Here is a 27,446-nt window from a genome sequence, read left to right as displayed (position 1 = left end):
TGGTTCATGGTTCTTCACTCCAGAAGTGTTAACAGTTGTCTCTCTTTTTTAATGGTCTTGATGTTCCACCAATCAACCTAACCTTTCTTAGGATAATTCTGCTGTGTGCTAGCTGCTTTTGGTCTTTCTCTCCCTGTTTCACAGCTTTGGAGACTCTTTAGCTCTTTTGAAAATCATAGCTCCACCCATGGAGACTAGTCCTCAGGAACATCCAGGGCTTCAGTTTTAGCTAAGCAGGAAAGGGAGGATGAATAAACTGAAGATTAGGTTCTGTCCTCTCTGTGCAACCATAACTCTGAAAAAAATCTTTTCTTTTTTTCATTCTGCCTTTCAAAAATGAGGTGCAATATTATATCTTAGGGCATGGTGTATGTTAGAAAATATGGTGGGTTTTTTTAAAAGGAAAGAGCTGCTGAAGAAAAACATTAAGGTACCAATAATACCATTAATCTCAGTTAGTTATCTCTAATAAGGAAAATATTGTATGTATGAATAAATTATGAAAGTGCTAACCCCAGATCCTATCTTTGCCCTGCAAAATATGGAAAATACTCATTCAATTTTTGCATGCTACCCCAGAAGTAAATCATTATGTGGAACTGTAAACATGTAAGCATGTAACTGAAATTTTAATATTATATTAGAATTTAGATTAGATTCTAATATTATATCAGAACATTACATTTCGGAAGCATGTAACTGAAATTCTAATATTATAAAAGCCTTTGTCTGTCTGACTGTCCATAACATTTTATTCACATTCTGATTGGTTGCTTGGAACAACCAATCAGAGTACACCAAGAGTGTTCTGGACAGGAGACAGTGGCGCGGTGGAGCAGCGCCATGATGTCAGGGCCAGAGCAGCTGGAGCAGGGGGGCAAGGCTGGCACCGCTGACCTGCCCTCCCACCCCTGGCCCTGCTCCCTGCAGGTGGCAGTGGCACAGGGTACTGGCTGAGGGGGATGGAAGGGATGGCAGGGCAAGCTTCCACCCCTGCTCCTGGGAGACAGCAGCCGCATGGGGTGGTGGGTGACAGCGTTCTGTCCCCCCACCCCCGCCCAACCCTCTGTCATTCCTGATGGGCAGTTGGCTAGTAATAATAGAAATGTATAATGAAAAAATATACTTCCTAGAAAATTCTTCAACTAGAAAGAAGAAAACAGAAAACAAGAAAAGAAGGAATATGGTTAAATTCTTGGGCCTCCCTGGAAGAGGAAAGTATTCCTAGTTTCATTTTTTTTTTTATTCTAGCTTTCTAGTTTACGGAACATTCCTAAGAAATAATATAAAGCATGCATACAGTACATATTGGTTGAGAGAGACCTCAGCCAATCCTATGTGTTTGTAAAATACAAAAGTTGGAAAAGTATCTTAGTCCTAGTCGTTGGGCAGGCTGTGGCAGCGTGGGATGGTACATGGCAGCGCTCCATCCCTGCCCACCCACACATACCCCCTAGGCCCTTCTCAATTACCCCCAGGGGTACACATACCCCCGGTTGACAACCCCTGCACTAGTTCAAATTAAAAGTTCACACTTTGGTTTTATGGCACCAAGAAAGAAATTTTTAAAAATGGAAATTAAGATGACAAAATAGGATGACAGAATGAATGGTGGGATGTTAATGAATGTAGCAGTTCATCCACTAGAATATAGAATCTTACACTAATTATAATATGATGCCTATTCATGGATGTTTTCTACCCCCAAGTCTGTCGCTCTCAATTCTGCTTACTCCAGTTACTCTTCTAATGACCTGAAGTGATGTTACGTTTTACTTGAATAGTTAAAAAGCTAGATAAGTATAACTTACAGCCTAGCCTGTAATTAAGAAGCAGCTAAATATTAGCTTCCTAGTACTGTATGGTTAGCATGGTGAGATTATAGTTTTCATTTGTATTTCTATATACAGTTACTATCACTCTCATTTATTTATAGCAAATGTATAAATGGGCCATTTGATATTTTAACATTTCATTTTGTGTCTTTGTCTCGTAAGTGCATACACAGTTGCTATAACCATGTGCAAATTTTGAACAGTTCTTGTGTTTGAACCCTTCTAATCTGAATTTATAAGTGGGTACTGTTGTGCTAGGAACTGCACGAACAAGTGAAAAAAGACAACCCCTGTCTCAGGAACGCTATAATCTTAAATTATGACAAGAGACAGGAGAGATGGTACAGGTAGCAGGAAAGTATGCTGATGTCAGAATTGTACACAAGGCTTTGTCAAGGTGCATTATTTCAATGTTATAGTTATATTCTTAAAACAGTGTTTTTTAAAAATAAAATGAATTAAAAATGATCCTTCTCCTTATAAAAGAAAGGTTTCTGTTTCAGGATGGGTTGTAGTTGATTTCTGGTATTTCATGAGAATTTATACTCACACACCACACAGTGATCTTCATCTCTCACAGAAAAAATCCAAACTACAATAAGAAAAACTAAAAAGCTTGTCCTATCAGCAAAATATATTTTCCACCTGGTTTGCCTCTTCCACTTTCAATGCATACAAAATGATTTTTAATGTTTCTTGGACCACTAGTCATGAAAACAAATAAATTCAAGCTGAAACAAAGGAAATAGAGCAAATATATTCTATCCAGATCATTGCCTTAGGCTTTATTCTCTGTTACTGCTGCATTCAATTGTACATTTTTCATACTGCATCATTATTTATCCCATCTTACTTTACAGATTTTGGAGTGGGTCACATACAGCTTTTTTCCTACAGGCATTTTCTTGGTGGTGTTCTCTTCTTGCATATTCTTACTATCTTCTCAAAACCATAGAAAACCAATAATTTGAATACCTTTCTTGTTGGAGTAAATGCATTTTAATAGTGGATCTGTTGTCTAGCTTGTAATTTTAAGGTCAAGATCCACAAAAGATTTTAGGCATGTGATCAAATAATAGGAGGAAGGCATCTACATGTCTTTGTGGATCTGGGCCTGAAATATTAATTTTTCACTGATAATAAACAAAGTTGTTAGCAGTAATGTTATTTTCTTAACATAATCAGTGAAAGAGAGACATCAGATTTATAAGAGAAGAATACAGCAAAGTTCAGACAGTGTAACTTATAGGTTGCAGTAAGTATAAGATAATGTAATATTATAGAACTTGTTTTATTTGCTTTTTCTTTCTTTCACTAGTTCAACTGCTAGCTTTCACGTGCCCAGCCACCTTGAGGAACCACATTGTTGAGTGTCCAAGCTCCTTCTTCTTAGGGATAATTAGGTGCCTAAGAAAGACATTCTTAGAAGCTAGCAAGCTGAGTGGAGCTGGCCATCTAGCCACTATAAAATGCTGAGGAGAAAGGTGGGACATTATCCTGCTTTTCTCTGACAGTTAGGTATTTCCCTGCACTTGGGATTCATAGCTGTTAACCTTTTTTTGAAGACAGGTCAGCTATTTCTCATGAAATAATAAAGGGGAGAAGGAGGTGAAGTGGGGAGGTCCTTGTATCTGCAGATCAAGTTCTTCTTCCTCATGCTTTGTCTGATGTGGAGTAAAACTTGAATTCTGGTCTCCCACCTTCCAAGTGAATGCTCTAACTGCCAGGCTAAAACATACTCTGGAATAGTTCCTGTTGAAGCTGTTACACTTCATGTAAATAATTAAATATTCATTAAACCAGAGGCTAGAGCCCAAGAATCCCAGATGAATGCTATAATCATCAGGATGTATAACTGTACTCACTCTCTCTGTGGAGAATATTTGATTGTTTGGTCAAAGTGGAACAACTTTGCCAAAGGTACTGATATTGATCCACCTTAGAAGACCATGCATGCCATTGTAGAGCACACATTTAGAAGGTAAGAGGGTTGAGGTACAAGTCCCCACCCCATACCAAGCAGGAAAGGATGGATTTGAACCTTGGATTTCCACATCCCAGTTTAACACTGGAGACCATTCAGATATTGGGTTTAAGAGACCTGCTCCCACCTTCATTCAAGGGAAGTTAAGGGATGCTTGAAAATGTTTATTAGATTACACTAGAGGTGCACCAATACTTCGGTCTGATGTCGGATTGGTACCAATATAAAGAAAATTGTCTGTATTGGAAATTGGCTTGATGCGGCCAATAATTTGGCAGATAAACGTTCATGCATGCACACAGCCACAGCACAGTACTCAGGCAGCGAGGAGCAGAGCTGCGTGCAGGTGGTAAGTCTGTTGTGGTAGAAGGGGAGGGGGGAGGGAAGGGGCATGGGGGGCGGGCAGATCAATGCCCCCCATGGTAAAGGAGGGGGCAGGGACAAGTGCTGGCCAGATGGGGCATGTCAGGGTGGGGCAGGATGCAGTTCCTTGAGGGGCTCCTGCTACTACTTGTACCCTGGGAGGGCACAGGGGGAGCATGTGCCCCCGGATCTGTGTGGGGTGGGGCGAGGAGGGGTGGGTGGTCTGGAGCCGGGGCTGCAGATTTTGGGCTGCAGCCATCCCAAATTTTGCCATAGCCCTGCTCCCAGCGCCGCCACCACCGCACACCTGGTGGAGCACTGGCTCAATGCCCCACCTCCACTCACTTGCCAGGAAGAAGCTGGGGCTGCACCAGGCATGTGGCAGCAGCAGTGCTGGGAGCAGAGCTATGGCAACATTTGGGGGGACTGCAGTCCCCTCAGTAGCCCCTTTCCTGAGCCCAGCCCCCACTGAGAAGAGCCCAGCACAGCCTTCCTGCCCCATAAAGATCTGGGGGCACACACACCCCCATGCCCTCCCAGGGTGCAAGCAGCAGTGGGAGCCACCCCCCGATAAGCCACGGCTCCATCCCACACCCTGCCCTGCCCTGTTCCAACTGGGCAACGCCTGCCTCTGCCCCGTCCCTCACTGCAGGAGGCGTTGATCTGCCCCCGCCCACACACACCTCTTCCCTCCCCCCTCCCCTTCCACCACAATGGACTTACCAGCTGGACTCAGCTGTATTGGAAATCGGATCCATATCAGCCAATATGCCTCCTTAAAAATCAGCTATTGGTATTGGCCCAAGAAATTGCTATCAGTGCACCCCTAGATTATACCCACAGACAAGATAACTGAAGTTCTGAAATGCTTGTCAGTGCCAGTGGCAGAATCTTCGAGATCAAAGGGATTTTAAGTGGCAGCTGAACAGGGATATTGAGAATATTGTTGCATCTAAATGCTGCTTTTTCATGCCCAAAGTGTTACTTAAGCCATTAGGTCCTTTTGTGCATTTAGCTCAAATTGTTTGTATTAGTCACACTTCTTTTATTTGTTTTTTGCAGTGATAATGATGAAATACATTTAATAGCTGCTGTCACAAATATCCTAAAGAGATTCCTATCTTTGTTTAGTTACAGTAGTTTGAGTTATTCCTATTAAGTGAATAGTCATAGAGCTTGCAAATTTTAAAAACACAAATAACTCTGGCATCAATTTTCTGATATGAGAGCAGAAGATTCTTCATTTGGAAGAATCCCAGCAGATAAGACAGTTCCATCTACCTAAGACTATCCTCCCGGAAGTTGTGAATGATTTTGCCTTTTGTTTTATATGGTGGGTGTGAGAAATGTACACATTACATTTCTACCAGAAGAATCACTGCTCTCCCAGTAGAAACTATGGGTGGACAAGTGTTCATTCAACTTCTCCTGTGGAGAGGGGAGAATGCCTCCTGCAGGAGAAAGATCTTCCAGGTATCAACTTGGAAGATCTCCCTTGCAAACAAATGCTGGAGTAGGGGAGAGGAGGGGACCAACAGCCACTGTTGCCTGCCCTTCCCAAAACAAATTTCTCAGAAATTTTCACTACTAGAAATGAACACCCATTTGAGGCCTACGTAATCTTATGTTTCCTTTAGAAGTCACCTGTGCTTGTCATGGAGGTTACTGCTCTCCCATTGTCTTTGGGGAGAAAAGAGTACTTGTCTTCCTTCCCTGTTTCCTTTTACTTTAATCTTTGATTACCCTATTTTTCCTTATTCCCTTCCACCGGCAGAGAAGTTTTTAAACCTGAAAAAGCAGTTTATAATCTGGGATTGTTGACATAACTACAGCTCTTGAGACTGTAAAGGTGCTACTCCAGAGTCCACTACTAGGCCACTTTATCCCAGAATCCTGACTCCAGGGAGCAAGAAGGGGCAAGTTATCACCTGCCTTTGCCTCTGACATTGCTGTCAGCCACTGTTTCTAATTCTTGCCTTCCTAGGCCACATCCAGATGAGTGCAGCCATGCGGTATGTGGTGCCACAGACACAACTGAGGCACCACATACTGCATGTTTTGTTGTTCTCTGTGCTTCAGGGAAGTCGTGTGGAGGGTTTTCTTGACTCCTGGATATCCAGGGGTCAAAAAAACCTATGGAAAAAAAAAGCAGAGTTGTGCACATGGCAGTAGTGTGCGCTGCCCAAAGCCGGAGCCTGACTGGCCAGAGCCACACTCCACTACCAGCCAGTCTCTGCGTGGCAGGCTTGCCACTGCTGCAGCCCTGGAAGGCCCCCAAAACCCCAAGTAAGGCTCATGGCCCCAGCCTTCCCTACCCCTCCTGGGATAACTTGCCATGTGCCAGCACACGTGTGCCACAGGTGTTCCCCAGGGACAACTAGTGGCGGCACATGGTACACTGCCACTAGTTTCTAGGGAACAAAACATCCGTGCACATCTGGATGCAGCCCTAGAGTGTAGTCAGTCTTCTTAAAGGGTCATCCATACAATTTCATAGAGGGGGAAGCATTTTTATCTTTATATTTTGGTAACCCACATCATGTGTATTGCTCCAAAAAGCTTTTACACAAAATTTACAGCTGCTACAAAGAGATGTAACTCCATTGGCTTCAGTAAATGTACACTGATCGAAACCAACTGAAAATCTGGCCCTTTTTTGTGACATGCTTCATAGTTATGGACCACATGCATTTGTATTTAAGTAAAAAAAGTAGTGATTATGGTCACTAAAGGATACTGTACTTTTAGACTTAGGGTGGAAATAGCTCAACTAGAAAATTGTATTTTCAGGCTTTGTGCAGTAATATTTTAATGTTATTCATTAATAATGTGGCAGCATTGTGGAAAAAAAACCTCATAGTCGCTCCATCAGTGGTCTGAAAGTTTTATGAACATTGACATTTTTATGTAGTTTATGACAGTGCAGATTGTAATTCATAGGTGTACAAAATATGGCCCATTGTTCTCTCAGACATCATTTGTCTCTGAATAAAAGGCAAGCTAATATCTCTTCAAGTAAAAATTTGTACATGCCATCACTATGTGTTTTATCCAAGGACAAATGGAAGGAGTAATCAAGAGAACTGTATAGGACAGTGCCTGTAGCCACTGGCTTTGTGACCAGTAGGGGAAATCTGAAAATATGAAGAAGTTCAGATGTTGTTAGCTATGTGTGAGTAGGTAAGTATGTAGTATTAAACCTTGTATGCGATTCAGAAATTGAAATTGAGAAAAGTTAATGGTTCACAAGGTGTACATTGTGGCTTAGTTGGTTAGCATGGTACAGTATTAAGAACTTTAGAAGGATAGATTAGATTAGACAAATTTGTGATCAGTCTTCTAACCACCTCTAGAAAGAGGCAGTGCTGCTTCTTCCATGAAAGTTTTCAAAGCAAATACATTTCTGTGTACAAATGGCTTTTTCATACTATAGTATCTTTAACTGTCACAGAAATTTCAACAAAAATTAATATTTCAGATGAGGCAAATACTACGCATAACAATAGGGTAAAGAATTTTGTACTAATTTTCACAAATAACATTTAATTGGTTTAAGTGAAAATTATTGTTCAAACTCGAAGCATGTTTCAGCAGATATACGCTTCAGATATAAGTGGTTATGCAAAGAGGCCATAGTACCTTGAAATTCCATTGTCGGTTCATTCTTTGTCTATTGTTGATATTTTTCTCCATAGGTGACTGAACTGGAGTGTGTGAGTAGTCAAGCGAATGCAGTTCACACACATAAAACAGAATTAAACCAGACAATACAGGAATTAGAGTCAACACTGAAGAAAAAAGAAGAGGTATATACCAAACTTTATTCATAGCAAGGAAACTGGGTTAAAAAATGTGTTTTATAAAAGTTTTTATTGTTAAATTTTAAAGCTCTGGTGAGCACAGAATTCATTCCTGTCTGTGGAATAAAATAAAAATAATTCTTTTTTTTTTTTGCCTATTTGAAACTAATATTTTTTTCTCATATATTAACTATCACAACTATTGTTTGGAGCTGGTGTATCTAAGCCAAAAATCTACCTTTAGTTCTGTTCCATTTCCTCAACTATTTCTTCTTGCTAAAGAAACCATGCACTGAGGCACATACATCATTTCTTCACAGCAGCAGTCCAAGCGAAGCACTCCAAATTCCATCTGTAGGCAACTGGCATCTGTAAAAGTATTTATTTTAAAACACAGCTGCAAGTAATACATTCTCTTTTCAGAGAAGCGAAATTCATGGAAAGAAATTTAAAATAGACCCTCTGTTTTAAAGTTATTTTTATATTGCTTATTTATGAGCCCTGAAAGGCCTGTCCTTTTCTTAGAGGTACATTTTATCCCCTACCTGGTTCTGCTTAATGTGCCTTCAGGCAGGTCCTGAGCCAAAAGCAAGAAGGCATGGGAATTAAAGAACATCTGTGAGTTTGGGCCTCTCAGGGATAGCACCTCTACCCTCCAAAATGACTGTGGTAGAGCTGGAGTGATATTGTAGCTGTAAGGGTCCAGGAAATGTACGAAAAGCAAAATTTTTTTTGTGTTATCTTTTTTGGGCCAACTGTATAGCTGGATATTAGATGAGCTTTCAGGATATTGTGCCTTCTTTATGTTTGAGCAGAATGATAATAATAATAAGAGAGGTAGCTTGGAAGTTGAAGTGAGAGGGAAGCCTTGGTGGTTTCACCATTACAAAGAATAGAAGTAAATAGGTGCAACAGGCATTGACATGCTCGATCAAAGCACTGGTCCGTCTGTTCCAGCAGTGGCTATTTACAAATGCTGAAGAGGAAAATGTAGGAAACCCTGAAAACTGCATTTGTGAAATAGCCTTTCCAAATGGAAATTTCTTCCTACCCGCCCCCCCCCCCCAAGTTCCCCAGCTGCATGAGTTAAAGATTGGCTGAAACATGGATGTGTGTCATTTTTTAGCTTATTGTCTTTTAATTCCTCACTATTGTAACTCTGTGCTGTTGTTACTCCTCTCAGGTTATGTCTGCAGTACAATACATTCCCATGCAGAGGTTTCTGAATCAGATCAGGGCTAGCTTGGCTACTAGAAGTAGTTAAGCTATTTTAGCCTGTGCTGGAAGTGGGTGAGGGGGATTGGAATGGAGCCTCCTTGCTTCATGTGTCCCCCATCCCAGCTACCTCATCTGGGGTCTTGGGGGGAACTGGGCCAGGTTCCGTGAGGTGAGGGGACTCCATTCCACCCTAGCCCCACCCCATTTCTGGCTAGGCCTCTTGAAAGTGGCAGCAGTAGCTACTGGCTGCTTTGCCCGGCCTGAGCTGGAGGTGGGAGAGGTGGTGGAATTGGAGCCTCCTCGCCTTGCGGGCCTGGTCCAGCTGCCCCCCAGTACCCCAGCTGGGGAGGCAGGGTTGGGGAGAGGGGCAGCTCAGCAGACTCCTCGGAGTTGGGTTGCGTCAGGGAGGGCTCTAATTCATGGCTTTCTTGTAAAGTGCCATGAGTTAGAGCGAGGCCTTGGACATCTATAGGCACCCCTAGTGTCCATGCCTGCTGATACAGGTTTTCTTCCTTGCTACTGACATACTGACAACTCCCAACCCACAACTGGATTTCTTTCTTGAAGAGGAGGAAGAGTACATTACTATACAATATAATAACATTTTAAACAAAAAGTCAGGCCAGGATCACAATTAACAGTCACAATTAACTCATTAGAATGATTTGGACAGAAGAGAATAAGTATATTATGTGTAACCTGAGTTCAGGTCAGGTAATATGTTGTTTTTCTTCCCTCAGGAAATAGAACGATTGAAACAAGAAATTGACAATGCCAGAGAGCTTCAGGCACAGAGGGACTCTTTGACCCAGAAACTACAGGTAAGATACACTATTGTGTATATTAATTTAGATTTTTTTTTCAAATGAGCAGTGGGTGGATGCATACATTTATCACATATACAACTCTCTTCCTCCTGGCTAGATTCAACCAGGCCAGCAGACAGGAGTAACTTGCCTATTCCTGAAGAAGCTTGGACCCGTCAGTCCTTGGGAAATTCACATCAAATTGCCATCTGCCCTAGTTTTCTATTTTTTAAGGAGAAATCAGTTTTAGGTTGCAACTGGAGCTCCATGGAAGGCAGTCTAGTAGAGGCTGCATAGAATTTGTTCTGCATTAGTGCATATTCTGACTGTATCCGTACATTAGCCAGTGCTTTTCCCATTTGGGTTCTAGTTGCTTTCCACAGGCCTCCTCAGCACACTTGCTGCCATGGAGCATTTTCCTCAGGTAACCATTGTGTAAATGTTTTTGGAGTTGGACCCATTAGCAAATTGGAAATGGGATATCCACCATTTTACTTCTCGAAGTCCATTTAAGTTAAAACCCACGTGAAAATTGTTAGACTGACAGTTCAGTAGTCTTCAATCTAATGAATAACTAACTAAATCCAAGTTGTTGGTCTCTGTCTAGGTCTTTTTTTAAACTTTTGTTACTCAGGCAACTGTAGAAACAAAACTCCAATGTAGGAATAATACAAAGAAATTCTGTAAAGTTGAATTTACTACATCTTTAAAAAGAAAATATACAACAACTCTTATAATTTATCATGTATTATTGATATAATGAATATATTAATAATGATAAGATTCAGTAATTTTCTGCACAAACTAAAACTTTCTTTACTGGGGCATTCAATAGATAATCCAGTAGGTCCAAAGGGATGTTATCACCTACCACAGTAGTTATCACTCTGGTCACTTCCTCCCAGAATATTTGCACCTCTGGGCACAACTGCCACAAATGTAAAAGAAGCCTCTTTCTCCTCAGCCTCTCCAGCATGATGTATTAAGGTGCCATCCTACCCTGTGTTTGTTAGAAGATATGTGTTCAGTCTTAGCTGGAGATAGGTACCATCTGTGGAGTATTTTGTAACCGTTTCTTCTTGTAAAACAGATATAGAAGGTGCTGTTTTTCTCTCCATTCAGCCATCTCAATATTTTTCCCCAAGTCTTTCCCAAGCTTTCATTTGCTAAGTCTTTTCTGTCCATCTCTTTCTCTATTAAAATTGCATATACTTTAGATCAGAGCTGTCCAACCAATGGTCTGGGGACTAAGGAATTAAGTTGCAGCCCTCAGGCTCCTACCCATCTGTCCCTCCCCCATCACTCCAGAGTCTTGGGGCTCCCTCTGCCTGTCTCTGCTCCAGGGGGCAATGCAGCACAGCATGAGAAGCAGAGGGTGAGGTTGGGACCACGTGGACATAAGGTGCAGCAATGCAGGGAAAGGAGTGCCCATGTGGGTGTGGTGTGGCTGGGGATGTCCATACAGCATGCTGTCCAGGGGGTCTGTGCTTTGCCCTGTTGTGGTCCATGTGCAGCCCCCGCTGGTGCAGCCCACAGAGTGGACAGCCCCCAGCTCCTTAGAAGTTGGATAGCCCTGATTTAGAGAGAATCCTTTTTCTGTGGTCTCAGTTTATTTTTGTTAACTAACAACAATGTTAGCAGTTTTGGCAGAAGCCAAAATCTGGCTGGTGATAAAACTGTTTTGTCATTTCTAGCAGAGATGGGCACTAATTGAAACCCTGTGCCCAAACTTGAATAAAGTGTAAATCTTGGAAATCCTTGTCTGAGTGGCATGCCTTGTGCCCACATTTAATTCCTAAAGTAAGTCCTTACATATCTAGCTTGAAACATATTAGAAAGGTACTTTTCTGTATTTGTATCTGTTCTGTGAATAGTAGTACTGTATTTGTATCTGTTCTGTGAATAGTAGTACTGTCATTTTGGCACTTCACTTAAATATTTACATACATATTTAGTGTCATGGCGCACCTCGCTGCCCTGCTCCTAGAGAGGGGAAAACTGCCAGAGGAAAAACTCTGGCAGTGCATAGGGAGCCCTAGCGGTGATTAGGGAGTACAGCTGTGGGTTGCCGGGGCAACTAATAAGAGTCAGCTACCTGTAGGGGGCAGGGCCTGGCTCCTATAAAACCAAGAGTCAAGGCCAGGCTGGCAGTTCCCTGCCAGCAGCCAGAGAGGCAGGAGCTCCCTCAGTTGAGTTATGGGTAGAAGCCTGATCGCAAGTATAGCTCATGATAGCTCTGGGAGGCTTGAGCCATGATGCTAAGTTATAGCCAGGCGGCTTATAGTTATGTTATAGCCTAGAGGCTTGTGTTTTGTGTTTGCGTTGTTGCTATTACACCGGTGGTTTGGGTGAGGCTATAGGGGTTGGAGGAGGCCTCATAGGGACCCAAGAGGGATGGGGGCCCTAGCGCCAGTGAGGGCGCAGTATTCATGGGGGGGCTCACAGGAGTGTGAGGACCCCGACGCCAGTAAGGGCTCAACTTGCGGGGTGTGTAGACCCCAGCCCGGAGAGGGGCATTTAAAGAGCCCAGTGTGGGCACAACAAGTCCCAGAGAGAGGGGCGATTTTATTAGGGAGCCCAGCGTGGGCACAGTGAGCCCTAAAGAGGGGGCGGCACTATTAAGAAGCCCAAGGCGGGCACAACGAGCCCGAGAGGGGCAATATGTGAGGAGCCCAGGAGGGGCAGGACGAGCCCGGTAACAGGCTAGCGCTGCAGAAAACCCAAGAGAAGGGCAGAGTGCTGCAGTGGACCCCAGGAAAAGGGGTTAGCAGCATGGTGCGCCCAAGAGAAGGACAGGGTGCTGCGGTGGTCCCCAGGGAAAGGGGATAGCAGCACAGCGTCCCGGAAAAAGGGGAAGCAGCGCGGTGGGCCTGAAAGACCGGAGGCTCGATATAGAGTCCCAAAGTGAACAAGGGTCCCTGAGTGGGACAACACTTTTAGGGGAGGCCCCAGAGAAGGGGGCAGCATTTTAGGAAGCCCAAGGTGGGCACGGCGAACCCCGAAGAGGGGAGCGCCTTATGAGAGAAGGCCCCAGAGAAGGGGGCAGTATACGTATAGTGAGACACACCAATGTCTATCACATCTGCGAGGCTTGGGGCGTGATATTAGGGGTTGGTAGGAGCCACGCGTAGCCCATAAGGCTAGGGTGCCTGGGAACGCACCCAGTGTACCGGGAGACCCCTGGTGGGGTCCGGGAGAACACAGGGACGAAGTCCCAGCTAACCGTGCCGAGGAGACGTAAGGCAGCCTCCCAACATATTTACTGAACATCAAAGACGTGGCGGGCGAGAATCGAGGGTGCCCTTGGGCCGAATTGGCACGGAGAGAGGGCCTTAAGGAGATCACGGCCCTCCTATAGGACCCCGCCATGACATTTAGTATTATTTTTAACTGAACAATCAGTATCACTTCAGAGTTTTGCGTATCATTTTTTGATGGATTTTTACTTAGAAGATAAATTAGAAGATAAAAATAATTTAAACAATGTAACAAGATTTTTAGTTAAAATTAAAATTATCAAAGGGGAAAAAAAGAAAAATGTGTTTTTTCATTATTGGGTAAGTACTTCATTAGAATGGTTCCATTTGCCTTTTTCTATTTGTGGTAGTTAGAAGCAAGTGTCCCACAAATTTTGTTTCCCTTTCAAATTTGCCACATGCATCATAAAACTAAAGTGAAGTGATCTTGCATGTTATTTGGATTTTATCGGTCCTTGGGCCTGCACTGTTCAACATTTTCATCAGCAACTTGGACGAGGGGGTAAAAAGCACCCTGTTCACATTCGCAGACCACACTAATATGTGGGGGGAAGTGGGCACGCTAGAAAGGAGGAATCGGCTGCAATCGGACCTAGACAGGTTACAGGGGTGGGCGGATGAGAACAGGATGGATTTCAACACTGACAAGTGCAAGGTGCTGCACCTGGGGAGGAAGAACCAGCAGCATACGTACAGGCTGGGGAACTCCCTTCTCGTCAGTGCAGAGGCAGAAAAGGATCTTGGAGTCATTATTGATGCCAAAATGAACATGGGCTGACAATGTGGTGACGCGTCAGGAAGGCCAACCCTACCTTGTCATGCATCCACAGATGCATCTCAAGCAGGTCCAAGGAAGTGATCCTCCCGCTCTATGCAACACTGGTCAGGCCGCAGTTGGAGTACTGCGTCCAGTTCTGGGCACCGCACTTCAGGAGGAATGTGGACAGCATGGAGAGGGTCCAGAGGAGGGCCACTCACATGATCGGGGGCAGCAGGGTAGGCCCTACAAGGAGAGGCTACGGGACCTGAACCTGTTCAGCCTTCACGAGAGAAGGCTATGGGGGGATCTAGTGGCCGTTTACAAACTAGTCAGAGGGGACCAGCAGGCATTGGGGGAGTCCTTGTTCCCCCAAGCGCTACCAGGACTGACAAGAAATAATGGTCACAAGCTGGCAGAGGGTAGATTCAGGCTAGATATCAGGAGGCGCTACTTCACTGTCAGGGTGGCTAGGATCTGGAACCAACTTCCAAGAGCAGTGGTGCTGGCTCCTACCCTGGGGGTCTTTAAGAGGAGGCTAGATGAAAACCTTGCCGGGTCATTTGACCCCAGTAGTCTTTCCTGCCATGGCAGGGGGTCGGACTTGATGATCTGCTTAGGTCCCTTCCAACCCTGCCAACTATGAAACTATGAAAATAGGAGCATTAGTTAAATTACAAGATCTTATAAAAGAAAGTATTTGGTATTTATAGCACATCTGATTCAGGGTGAATGATTCCCTTTTAATTATTATTAAAAAAGTATTTTAACTTTCCTCCTTCACATTTCTGTTTAATGAAAATAATTTGCTTTTAACTTGAAAAAAAATCTTTGTAATATTTTGCCTCCTACAGATTCTTTCATATGGAAGTAAATCTGAAAAGCCCTATATTAGAAAATAAATTACTTGGCTAGTCATGTTCTGTATTTTATTTACTTAATACTTCAGATATTTGTGCTTGGCTAAACATCTCTTATAGCAAATTTTATTTTATTTGATCATGGAGAGAATTTATAGGCTTGTGTTCCATGTTACTTTGGAGCTCTGGAAGTGTATGTGATGCCTTATTTCATCTGCTTCACTTTATATTGAAAGTTTTGCTCTTTTGGAATGACGTCAGAATCTGGGAATATTCTGTGAAAAAAATTGTGTTAGTGCAATGCTATGGTGGTAAATGCAGCACTCAAAGTGAGGAATTTCAGAGTTACAGTTGAAAAATCCTCCTTAAATGTATTTCATCTATAAGTTATTCATAAAATTATTTAGTGTATATACTGATATCATATAATCCAAAAAACCTTCTATAGCCTGCTTAAAAATGAGTTAGTAAACAGTACACCAGGTTGCTGTAGGCTTTTTGAAACAGGAGTTATCTTTTGGTGGTGTGTTTATACAGTGCCCTGGCCTTTGATTGGCAAACTACAATTGATATATAATCATATGACTACAGTTATATAATTGATATATAATATATTAATTGAGATTATAAGTGTGTGTGTGTGTGTGTACACGGACATACATATAATATTGAACAATTTAAAGGAAAGCAAGCATAAAGAAAAAGTAGATTTATAAAATACAAAATTCAATATCTGGAGTTTTGTACAGGTTTCTGAATTTGTTTTTCCCTCATCTAAAATGTTTAAGGGATTACATCATTCTAAAGCAGAGGCTCTTAAACTGGCCCACTGAGCTCTAATCTGCATGCATGTGTGTACAGGACTTGCAGTACACATCATAGTGTTGACCCAACTCATTTTCTCCCATTACAAATGGGAGGAAGGTGGTCTACAAAGAAAATGTCTCTATTAAAATATAGCCCACATAAAGCTGGAAAGCAGGATGGTGTGACGGGGGCACGTTCAGGGTCGGGTCTCAAGCTGGCCTGGCCGCCTGTCTACGGGGCAGTCTGCCCAGTCTCTCCTGCCATGACTTTGCTATTACAATAAACTGGTAGTAAATGCGGGAGGCTCCCCTTTATATGCCCCAATGCCAGGGGGCGCTATCCATACCTCCCCTATACCATGGCCCATGCCTCACAGATGGCATCCAAGATGTTATCATATCCTGGCTCCTAACTTCGGCCTCTCTCATTGGGCTTCTTGCCCCTCTCTCATACTGGGCTCCTTGCCCCACACACACAGTCAGGGCTCCTAGCCTCTGGGCTCCTTGCCTCTTGCTAGGCTCCATGCCCTTTCCCAAACTAGGCTCCTTGCCCCTCATTCACTCTGGGCACTTTATCCCACTCTGTAGCCGCTTTGGTCCTGCTGACCTCCTTGCCTGATTACCCACTAGGATCTGGGGGGCTGCCTCACCTTTCACCGGGAAGGTAACTGGCCTGGCATTTCTGGGAAACTCCCTTGCCACAAGGAGCCCCACCAGGCCACCTTACCCAATGCAGTTTCAGGTCATGCCCCGGCTCAGTGAGGTCTCCTCCATCCCCATAGCCCCTCACCCTTACCTTCAGTGTGTTCCAGGAGCAGCTCAGCCCAGTGTTGCCTCCTTGGTTGCTCAACACAGACTGCTGCCTCTCTGGCCTATGTTTGAAAATGGCCACCCTCATCAGGCACCTGGTGGCTGCCTGCTCCTGCCCTTAAAGTGGCAGGCACCAAAAGTGCACTGCCACAGATGGAAATAGAACATCCTGCATTTGTGCCAGGGGGCTGGATTAGGTGGCCCTGGAGGTCCTTTTGGATGCAGTGTTTCTATGATTTTACAAAGAAAAAGTATAAATAGTGCCAGTAGTTTGAGATATCCATAACATTATGTTTGGTTCGAAATCCTTGAATGCAGCCATCTAAGATTAACTAATACCCTCCTTTGCCACATCAAGAACTCAGATATCTTTGGCTAAATTCTACTTACCCCTACAACTCAGACAGCCACAGTTGAGACCTGTCCACTATAGAACACATTTTGAAAGTGAAATGACAACATTTAGATTGTTTTGCACTCTGGAGCCAGCTTAAACTTTAGAACAATGCATTAGACGAACTCTGATGTTAGACAGCTCCAGAACTAAAATACCTTTAGTTCTAAGGTGTTGATCTAACCAAATCAAGGTGTTGATGTAACTGTATTTTCCCAAATCTGACAGCAAGTTCTACCCTGTATGCAGAGGAAAAGTTTTAAATGTCCAGGGTAAAAACCATTCAATAGATTTACTTCAAATGTGGTTTATTCTGTGACTCTTATTACAACCTGGAAAACAAGTTTGAACAAGACCAGTTCAACCATTTTTCCATATTCTTGATCAAAATATATGAAAAGGTCAGTAATAAGGGTGTTTTTAAAACATACAGTTTACCCCAGTTTAACCAATTTGTTCAAACATTTAAAAAAGAAAAACAATTGTTTCTGAACTGAGACCAAGCATGGACATTTTCAGTAGAAAAGGAATTTGACAGAATTATGGGAAACTAGAAAAAGGAATTTAATAGCAGTTGGAAGTTAATCTAGAAATAGCATGCACAATAAATTCATTGTAAGATCGAGTCAGAAAAGAAAAAGACCTGGAGTCTGGAACATCTTTGGCAAGCTTATTTGGAGACGCAACTAAAAGATAGGTAGTGCTTTATAACTCCCAAATAACAATTCTTTCCTAAATATTATGCTACACAAACCCAATAGCATCCTTTGGTTTATATTTTCAGTAGCTAAATGGAATACAAAGCAGTTCAGTTTAACTAAAATCATATATAAAATCATATAATAAAGACATCAAAGGATTCAATTAAGAATTGCATACTATGACTTTAAAACTTGTTGTTGACTGTTTCCAGCCAGTTTATCAGAATGTAATCCTCTAGTTCCTTTCCCACTCCCTCTGCTTATCTAGCATTGGCCTCTGTGCTATTTCAGCTAGTCTCACTGATGTTGGTGCAAAAATCTTCTTTACTGTAGTTCTTGCAACCTAGACTGACTTTTCGGCATCTTTCCATTTCATTGATCTATCACCTAGACTTATCTCTCTTGCTTTAGTTTTATCTAAAATTTGTTAATACATTAATGCAGGGGTTCTCAAACTTTTTGATACCACGACAAGGGGGTTGCAAACTTCTCTTCCCTCCCTAGAAGTGGTGGCACGGGGGGCGGGGCTGATGCTGCCACTGAGCACTCCATGCTGCTGCTGCATGTTGCACACCACTTCCCCACACCCAAGTCCAGCCAGCTGGCTGCTGGGGACACCTGTGCCCCCCACTCATTGACTGGCTGGCTAGAATTGGGTGCGGGGATGTGGTGCGTAATGCGTGGTGGCAGCATGGAGTGCTCACTGGTGGCAGCAGCCCTGCTCCCCACACCACTGCTTCTAGGGAGGGAAGAGAAGTTTGCAACCTCCTTTTAAGTTGCCGGAGGGTCGCAACCCACAGTTTGGGAAACTCTGCATTAATGTAACAATTATGTTTTGAACTACAGCTGATAAGGAGCATGTTTGCAAAATAAAGTATCATTGGTACCAATAAATATCAGAGCATAGATTAGGGGTATAGATTGTAGCCATGTTGGTCTAAGGACATACACAGACAAAGTCCTTTGTGTAAATCCAGTATCTTATTAGATCAACTAAAATATTTTTAAAAATTCTTCTTTGCAAGCTTTCAGGTACAAACACCCTTCATCAGGCTGAAGAAGCGTCTGCAGTTGGTTTGGGCTCTTTCTGGGTGGAATAGAATTGAAGCCAGAGGCCAGTATGCATGCAAGAATGCCAGTCAGTGAAAATGCAAATTGAGGCAGTCAGTGGGTGAGAGACAGGTGTGGTGGGGGAGGGAGGGGAAGGGATGGGAAATGTAGACCTGGTGATAAGAATATAGCTGGTAAATAGTAGGGAGGTTACCTGGGGTATCTGAGGTTAGGCAGGTTATAATGTGTCATAAATCCAAAGTCTGTATTTAGTCCATGATTTTTTGTATCCAGTAGGTTGATGAAAATAAGTTTATAGGCTCTTCTGTAAAAGGTGTTTTGTAAATTCCCTTTGAAGATTAGAACTGAGAGATTGGAGAGAGTGGTTTTCTTTTGACAAGTGTGCCCCCACAGGTTGTTGGATATTCTTGTCTTTGATAGATTTCTGGTGTGCATTCATTCTGGTGCACAGTTGTTGTTTGGTTTCTCTTACATATTTTCCATCAGGCCATTTAGTGCACTGGATAAGATATATTACATTTCTGGAGGTGCAGGTGTAAGATGGTTCTGTTGTGAGGTGTAGTTATTGTGGCAGTGGTGGAGATATGTTGGCAGGTTTTACATTTCTTGTCATAGAATGGTCTGGATCCATTTGGTGTGTTTCGGGATGTAGGAAATTTGCTTCTGGTGATGCGGTTGGTGATGCTCATGCTTGTTTAAAGGCTAGGATGGGTGGTTCTGGGAATATCTCTTTAAGAATTGGGTCTTCTTCTAGTATGGGTTGCAGTTGTTTGAGGATTTTCCATATAGGTTCCAGGGAGGAATGATACATCATAACTAGTGATGTGCGATTCATGAGGGTTTTCTTTCTGTACTGCAGCAATTCTTCACATGGTATCTGGATGACTCTTTCAAAAGTTCCACCTATCTCTCTGGAGGAGTGTCCTTGTTGAGTAAAAGCCCTTTTGAGATTTGTGATTGTCATTTGTCACAATTTTTCCAACTATTTTAGTTGGTCTAATAAAAGATATTGGATTTACACAAAGAACCTCGTCTACCAGAGCATGGATTAGTAATCTAGTGTTGATCAGGAAAGAGAATAATCCATTAACGGAAAGAGTCCCATTTGGGAACACTGTCACATTCACTGTTTCAGTGGAAGGTAAGCACTGGGCTCTCACTACTTACTATTTTCATTGGCATTGTAGAGAAGGCATATGCAGCGAGTCATCATTACATATTCTCATAATAAGTAACCAGGTCTCCTAAGTTAAATTATATAGAAAATCAGTTATAATACTAATTTAAGAGGGAGCTCCACCCAGCTCCACCCTCTAAAAAAACCCCACAGGGCAGAATCAACTTGCATATGGACCTGAGATACTAGAACAGGCACAAACAGTTCTCTGATTGTACCAAAATGAGATTCATTACAAATAAAAGTTAAATCAGACACATAAAGGAATGGAATACATGTAATAGAAAGCTGTCCCACAATTCCTATCTGCAAAGCAATCAGTCTGAGAAAAACTTACTTGTAATAGTAGATACTAAGTTTTAGCATATGGACTTGCAATGCAATGCCGTTGGCAAAATGCCAGTGCTATTTTTGGATGTATATATGGGAAGGTCATGTGTAAAGCTGTGGGAGATAACATTTTTCACATCCCAGTACAGCTGGCATATCATATTCAGTTCTAGTTTCCATAAATCAGTATACAAAATACAAATAATGGCAGAAGAAATTTACAAGGATTGGAAGAAAATATTTGATAATGAAGTATTCATAGTTTGGAAAACAGAAGACAAGGGGACATAAACAGTGTATAGGTACCCACAAGTTAACATTTTAAATAAAAGAAAGGAAATGTTCAGTCTCAGGAGAAATTTAGACAAATACCAATGGATAAAGGTAAGGAAAGAAAATGTGTAAACTACATCTTGGACAAAAATTCCTAACTTGAAGCAGTTGGACTGGATTATAAAGGAAGACATTTAATTCATAGGCAAATGGGCCATTATTTAGACTTGGATTATATTCCTTTTCAGTTGTGCTGTTATTTAGATGATATTTAGACACCCATACATGTAGATGTCATTTGATTTGCAAAATGTTCTGTTACATTCCACGACCCTCCCAAGTTATAGAACTTTAGGATCTCTTCATTAAGAACATTCTGTTAAGGCATCATCCCATGGCATGTAGAGTTAAGGAATATAAAAGGCACTAATAGAAGGAGATAGAGGAGGAAAGTACAATAAGTTCTTTGAAAGAAAGAAAAAGCCCCCCTAGAACTGCGCTACTGGGAGATTTCTGAAGTGTTAATGCCTTTTTAAGCATCTGTCAGTTTTGCTTGGCCACAAGGGGCCTATTCTTTACTGCATTGTACTCTTGTAATCATTTATGAACAATTTGGTATTGTTTTAGGCCACGTCTATACTTACCTGGTAGGGGTGTGTGAAATGGGCCCTATTCAATTTGGATTCAGCCCAAATCAGGGACAGTGATTAGATTTATTGATTCAGATCACTGTCCCCGATTCGATTCGGCCAAATCTGAATCTGAAGATTTGATGCTGATTCGGAGAATCAATGATTTGGACATAGACACAGTTTTAAATGTTTTTTCTACAAACTTTGAGGTACTAGCGCAGCTTGTGAATGCTACAATCCTGGGGTGGATGGAGCATCCCACAGGAGTGGGGGGGGACCCCCCACGTGCTCAGCAGCAAACCCAGAAGTGGACCAATCGTACTTCCGGTCCACTTCCAGGTCCACTGTGGAGCGTGCTGGGGGGCCCCCCTGTGCTCCCCCAGCTCAGTGATTGGCCACGGGGGGACCCTGGGTGCCCCTCCAGACCCAGGAGGCACCAGTCACCGAGCTGGGGAGGTTCAGGGCAGCCCCCCATGTGCTCCCTGGTGGACGCAGAAGTGGACCGGAAGCACTTCCGGTCCACTTTGGATCTGCTGCCAAGCGCGCTGAGGGCCCCTGTGCTCCTGTGGGACGCTGCATTCACCCCAGCATTGCAGCTTTCATGAGCCACCTGCTACCTAGAGGTATGTAGAAAAAACATTTAAAGCTATGTCTATGTCCAAATCGCCAAATCTTTCTGAATCTCTCTGAATTGATTTGGAGGATTCCAGTTCAATTCAGAGAGATTAAAGGGTCCTCTGATTTGATTTGGATTTGGAGGTTCGGCCACTGAATCGGGCCAACTCTGCTGAATTTGAATCAGGGACCGAAGCTTTGCACAGCCCTATTACCTGGCTCTCCTTGGACAGACAGTGGTTGCTACCACCAAAGGGGAGAGCACATGCATACACAGGAGCCTCTGGTTGCTCTGCCAAGTCTTACTCCACTTACTTCCCTATATGATAAAGTATGGCCAAGGACAAGAAAACCATAATCCTGACCTGTGGCAAGGAACTTTGAGCCCAGCTCATGAGTTTAGGAGACACATACAAATGTAGTTTAAGTCTTGTTTATGATTTTCCTAGCCTGTGAGCTGCTTTGATGATCTGTCCAAGGTGCTGAGGGCAGCAGCTGTTCTGACAGGTAGGGTTGAGGGTCTTTAATAGAGCAGTGGGCACATCAGCTTTCTCCCACAATCTGCTCTAGCATGAGAGTCACCATTCCCCTTCCAGAGAGAAGCTGATTACACTGACCACATACTTGTGTCCAGAGGTACATACTGTTTGACTTGTTGTGTCTCTGCTTATCCATCTTCCATTGGTACACAGCTGGAACCTTATAAGTGGAAAACTTCAATATATATTTCTTAGATTAGGTTGAGAGAGAGAAGAATATTGAATAAAACAGTGGAGGGCGAGAAGGGCAAAGGCAAAGAGGTAATCAGATGGTGGAAGGGAAGAGGTGACTGCCCCCCTTGGTGTGCCTCCTTCCCCCTTGGTGTGCCAGATTGCCCTTTTTAACAATAATTTGAAATCTGATATTGTAAAAACTAAAATGTAAACTATTTATAAAAGCAAGTGACTTGTAATAAGCATGGTGTTAACACACAGCTGCTGAAAATGTAAGTGGTCTCTCGAGAGATGAGAGAAGGGGTCCAAGGAGCACAGAAAACTCTGGGAAAAATATTAAAACATATAATTAATAAATTATTAATCTCATTTGTTCATCATTATAAACTTCCCTTGTGCTTTTCATAGAGGCAGGTTTATTATGCTGACAGAATGCAGCTAATTTTCCTGTGAGATTTTTAAAAGGTGCTTCAGTGGTTGAAATTTAAAATTGATACAGATTCAAATGACAATGAATAATACCAGACTCCAAGTAGGTTTATGCTGGTGACTGGCCAGGAAGCCAAGGGAATCAATTTGCATACAGTGGAGCCACTTGTAACCACCCGCCTCTTTAATATGCAGTCCACAGTGAATAGATGTTCCAACATGTGTCCCACGATGATTCATGTGGCCTGGATTTGAGCAGCGCTGTCTACTGAGGGTCGTTTCCCTGTAAAACAGGAAAGAACAGAAATATGGCATGTTTTAATACCACTGCAGCTTCATATAACATTCCAAGACTTTGCCACCCCTTCAAGCCACCTGGTAGTTAAGAAGACCTTTTATGTAGATGGTTGCTCAGGAACTGTCTGCTCTTAAACAGCAGGATAATTACATTCTAAAGTGTGTTCCTCCAGAACAGAGTATAAGAACATTAGCTCCAGTAAAATAAGTTTCTATTAATAATCGGTTATTGTTGATTAAGGTATTATTTATTTGACCTTGATATTAGCCTTAGTCAATTTGTATTGTGAATTACCATATGAAGTCAGCTTGCAGTGGGATACTATCGATTCACAGTAAAGTTGAGTTCTGTATAGGATACAATTTATTCTTTTTACTGGGTGGGAATCCTATCCTTGAGCAATCTACATATTCTAAATTACAGAATGACAACAATAAAATAATCCTTTCAGAAACTGTTTTCTGTAGGTAGCATGTTGATTTAATCCTGCCTTATTGAGTTGCTCACATTTGATGCAACAGTGGCAGTCAGTGGCAGAATTAGGTTATCACTGTCTTCAGAATGTCATGTTCCTTGAATTTTGTACTGAAAAATATCAAAGGAATTGTTCTGAAACTGTTCAGTGATATCTAAAAAACCTGTTTTTAATTAATTCTAATGAAATATTGAAAATAACTCAATTGTGGCCTATTCAAACTTGTATTGAATAAGCAAGACATGAATAACAGTAGTAAGAGAACTGCATTCTGTATATACATGGTACATTAACATATTATGTATTTTCTCTGAAGGAAGTAGAAATTCGAAACAAGGACCTCGAAGGACAGCTATCTGACCTAGAGCAACGGCTGGAGAAAAGTCAGAATGAACAAGAAGCTTTTCGCAATAACTTGAAGACACTTTTAGAAATTCTAGATGGAAAAATCTTTGAACTAACAGAATTACGTGATAACCTGGCCAAGCTAATAGAATGCAGCTAAAGGAAATTGGATTTCAGTGCCAATCATCTTAAAGATGCACTGTCTCTCTTCGTAGGACTATGTTGGGCTCTGAATCAAGTTGCACAAAATTAGAAAAATGCTTCTCTAAGAGGGCCTGTTTTAAATTTGAGTAGTATATTTCAGTGTAAAATTTAGAATTCACATTGTAGCTAGTTGAAAAACAAAAAAACTTGAATTACAAATTACCTCCTTGTACATTATTGGCCATAGATAACTTGAAAGATATTACCAGTAATTTAATGCAATCCTTTTCTAATTATTAGCCACTGGAAGAATTAGCAGTGTCCCAGGTCACAGCCCCTTTTTGTGTTAGACACAATGTAGATTATCTGCTTTTTTATTGATTTAAGATATCTAATTGCTGTGTTTTGTGCAAAAACTTAGTGATGACAGCCCTGTCTTTTGTTGTAAACTTAATAATTTCTCAGGATATTTTGCACTGTTGAGAAGCAGTGCCATTACCAATTAATTCTTGCCAGGAGTGAGAGAGAATTGCATCTTTAATTGAAACATAGTTAAAATAACTGCTTGTATAAAGTTCTTCCTTTTTTTTATACTGGAAGATACTGTATTTCTTTAATGAAGTTCACTCTGGTGTTCTATAATATTGTCCAGTGTATGGTTTACTTTTCCATATTAATTCCATGTATTTATAATGAGATATTGTCTCACATTTTGTTACACATTTTGAAGCCAATCAACATTGGCAGGTGAATCCCTGAGAAAAAAAAAACTTTTTAAATTTAAATTTGGCATGCACAGGTAACTATAAGTAGCCAGTCATTTATTACCTGGACTTATTAAACATCACATATAATTAGTATGTGCAGTTTCCTGAAGATGTTTTATTAGCCTATTTTGCAAGAAATCTTTTCTGAATGGGTAATGCATTTCAGTTTTGTGTAATAATGGCTAGTGGGAAATACTGTTTACTATAGATGATGTTAAGGATGTGGAGCTATTACAAGAAGATTACATTGAGTTTGCTCAGCCAAGAGAACTGTTTCTAGAAGCTTTGTAATCACAGCAAATTGAAATGGAGACATGCTTATTCTGTATGGGCCTTCATATCACATTTTTCTCAAAACCACACCAGGCAATATTCTGAACTGTTAACTAGGTGTTTAAAAACAAGAATTGAATTCAATAATCCTCAGTGAACAGGTTTTAAAGTTGTTTTGATGTAATTTTAACAGACTTTTGGCAAACATGCATTTCTTTATATACAATATTTATTTTAAGAAAACTCTTTGAAAGGTAAACCAAGTGTCATATGTCTGCTTGCTGAATGGGGATTGCATCAAAGTACATTCTTACCATCAATTGCCTGTAATGTTGAAGAGGGCTTTTTTAAAATGTATGAATGAGTATCAGACTCAAGAGTCTAAAGATGCACTGACCTTTTGTTTGCGCCCCATATTAATTTGAATGTTAAACAAAAAAATTACTTATTAAATTTGTACAATGGACAATTTTCTCCATTTACAGACTGCTATTCAAAACTAGAAAATATGTCTGTTTTTATGTGTGTACTCTATGTATATACCGTATAATACACACACGTTCTAATTTATATTTGAAAGAGAGAAAAATATATTATTTATTTCTAAAAATCATTTTTCTTTACCAGTGATTTATCAGGTGTCTCCTGACAAGTCAGGAAAATGGTTTAGATAAAACACTAAACCAACATGTATTATACTGTATGTACTGTACACACCATTTAAGTTTCCTCCATATTTTTAAGGTATTTTCTCACCTATTTTATTTATTAAGGGGGGAAAAAGCTTAGTTGGGTGTGCTCATGGTTGAAAACTTTCTGTGGTGAGCTACATATTTTCATTTGGTGGATTTTGGATGATGATATGAGTAACTTCATCCAGTCCAGGTGAGCAGAGATCACCAGGTTTTAATTTACCTGGAAGTATTTGGGCTGATTCTCTTGTCACTTACATTAGTGGAAGCCACGAGCATCTTCAGTGGTGCCAGTGGCATTATACTAGGACTAAACTGGTGTAAGGGTGGGGAAAATCAGTCCCATTAATGCTGAATGGACTTAAGTAGGATGAAGTAATAATGTAAACAATAGACTGTTGATGGCAAAATAATGTAATATTATTTTTAATGATATTATCAACATTTTTTAAAAATCTGATGTCATTTACATGTGGGAAAATAGCTAAAAAAATATTTCCACTTAAATTTTGTGTATGTGTGTGGTACATAAGTATTTCTATGTATACGTACACACACACATGTATATACAGTACATGGAACAATTTAGATGTGCACATTTTTAATATTTTCCTATTGAAATGAAATTTAAAATTGGAAATTAATATTTGAGAATTTCTTTTCTCATACACTAGAGATGCTTGACTTCATTTTTTTAAATAATAAAATCTGCTGAGGGCTGCACCTTTAAATTCCCAAATAGTCATCAAACATGGATATGGGATAAGGTGGACATAAGTGCACATATAAATAAAATCCTATTGTTAAGAGTATTTTAAATGTTAATTTACAGTAGGTGAGTGTTTAGAAATTGTAATCTAAAGTTCATATTTAGGTGGTTATACCTACTGTAGCCTCTCCACTTCTGTATCAAGATAATAGTTTGAATATTTGAAAAATTAATTTTCCCAGAGACAGGTATTATGCATTGTATTGATCTTTAGAAGAAAGTGTGCGAATATATATGCCAGAAAGTAGTAATGGGTACTGGAGCCTGAAAATTTTAACAGAAACATACACAGGAGAGGAGAGCAATCACATTGTGTATAACTTGTTATATGACAACTATGGAGTCTTGTAAAAAATGCAAAAAAAAAAATCCCAACAAAAACAAAAGAAAAAACAAAAATACAGTTTTTATTTTGAAATACACTTGCTGTTCTCTGGAAAATGTACTTTTTCTCTTTCTTTTTTTTTTCTTAAATCTTTTTAAAGTATTAAAACGTGTGCAAATGATAGCAGCAGTTACCTTAATCCTTCAGGTGCTACTGGATTTTGCATTAGCGTGTCATGTTGTGAAATCCTGACTTTGACATAAAAAGTTTTATAAGTATATCGTAGTCTGGAAAGTTAGTTTTTGAATTCTCTCTTTCAATAATCCATATGCTGGAATGATCCAAAAGTTGTTTTCTTTTATATAGATGTATTTAAACCTGCCAACATTAATACAAACCATAAATTCTAGCTCTCAGCAAACTTCCAAGGAAAATCAAATAATTAAACAGCAATGGATGTTACATGAAGCAAGGAAGAGGTCAGATTTGATTTATGTAAAATCTGTAAGAGGGAATACTTTCAGATA

General features: G+C 41.1%; 1 protein-coding gene across 2 annotated transcripts in view; it reads left to right on the top strand.

Moving 5' to 3' along the window:
* HOMER1 (homer scaffold protein 1) overlaps nt 1–27,197 on the top strand; it is a 156,529-nt gene extending 129,332 nt beyond the window's left edge. For both annotated transcript variants that reach the window (XM_006263712.3, XM_059725114.1), the window contains 3 exons: nt 7,878–7,988; nt 9,941–10,021; nt 23,921–27,197. In XM_006263712.3, coding sequence (XP_006263774.1) covers nt 7,878–7,988; nt 9,941–10,021; nt 23,921–24,109 — 381 coding nt within the window. In that variant the 3' untranslated portion in view covers nt 24,110–27,197. The remainder of the gene's footprint in view (nt 1–7,877; nt 7,989–9,940; nt 10,022–23,920) is intronic.
* Nucleotides 27,198–27,446: the final 249 nt, after the last annotated feature.

This window comes from Alligator mississippiensis, chromosome 3 (genome assembly GCF_030867095.1).
Source record: "Alligator mississippiensis isolate rAllMis1 chromosome 3, rAllMis1, whole genome shotgun sequence".
Taxonomy (NCBI): domain Eukaryota; kingdom Metazoa; phylum Chordata; order Crocodylia; family Alligatoridae; genus Alligator; species Alligator mississippiensis.
This window is presented reverse-complemented; position numbering and strand designations above follow the sequence as displayed.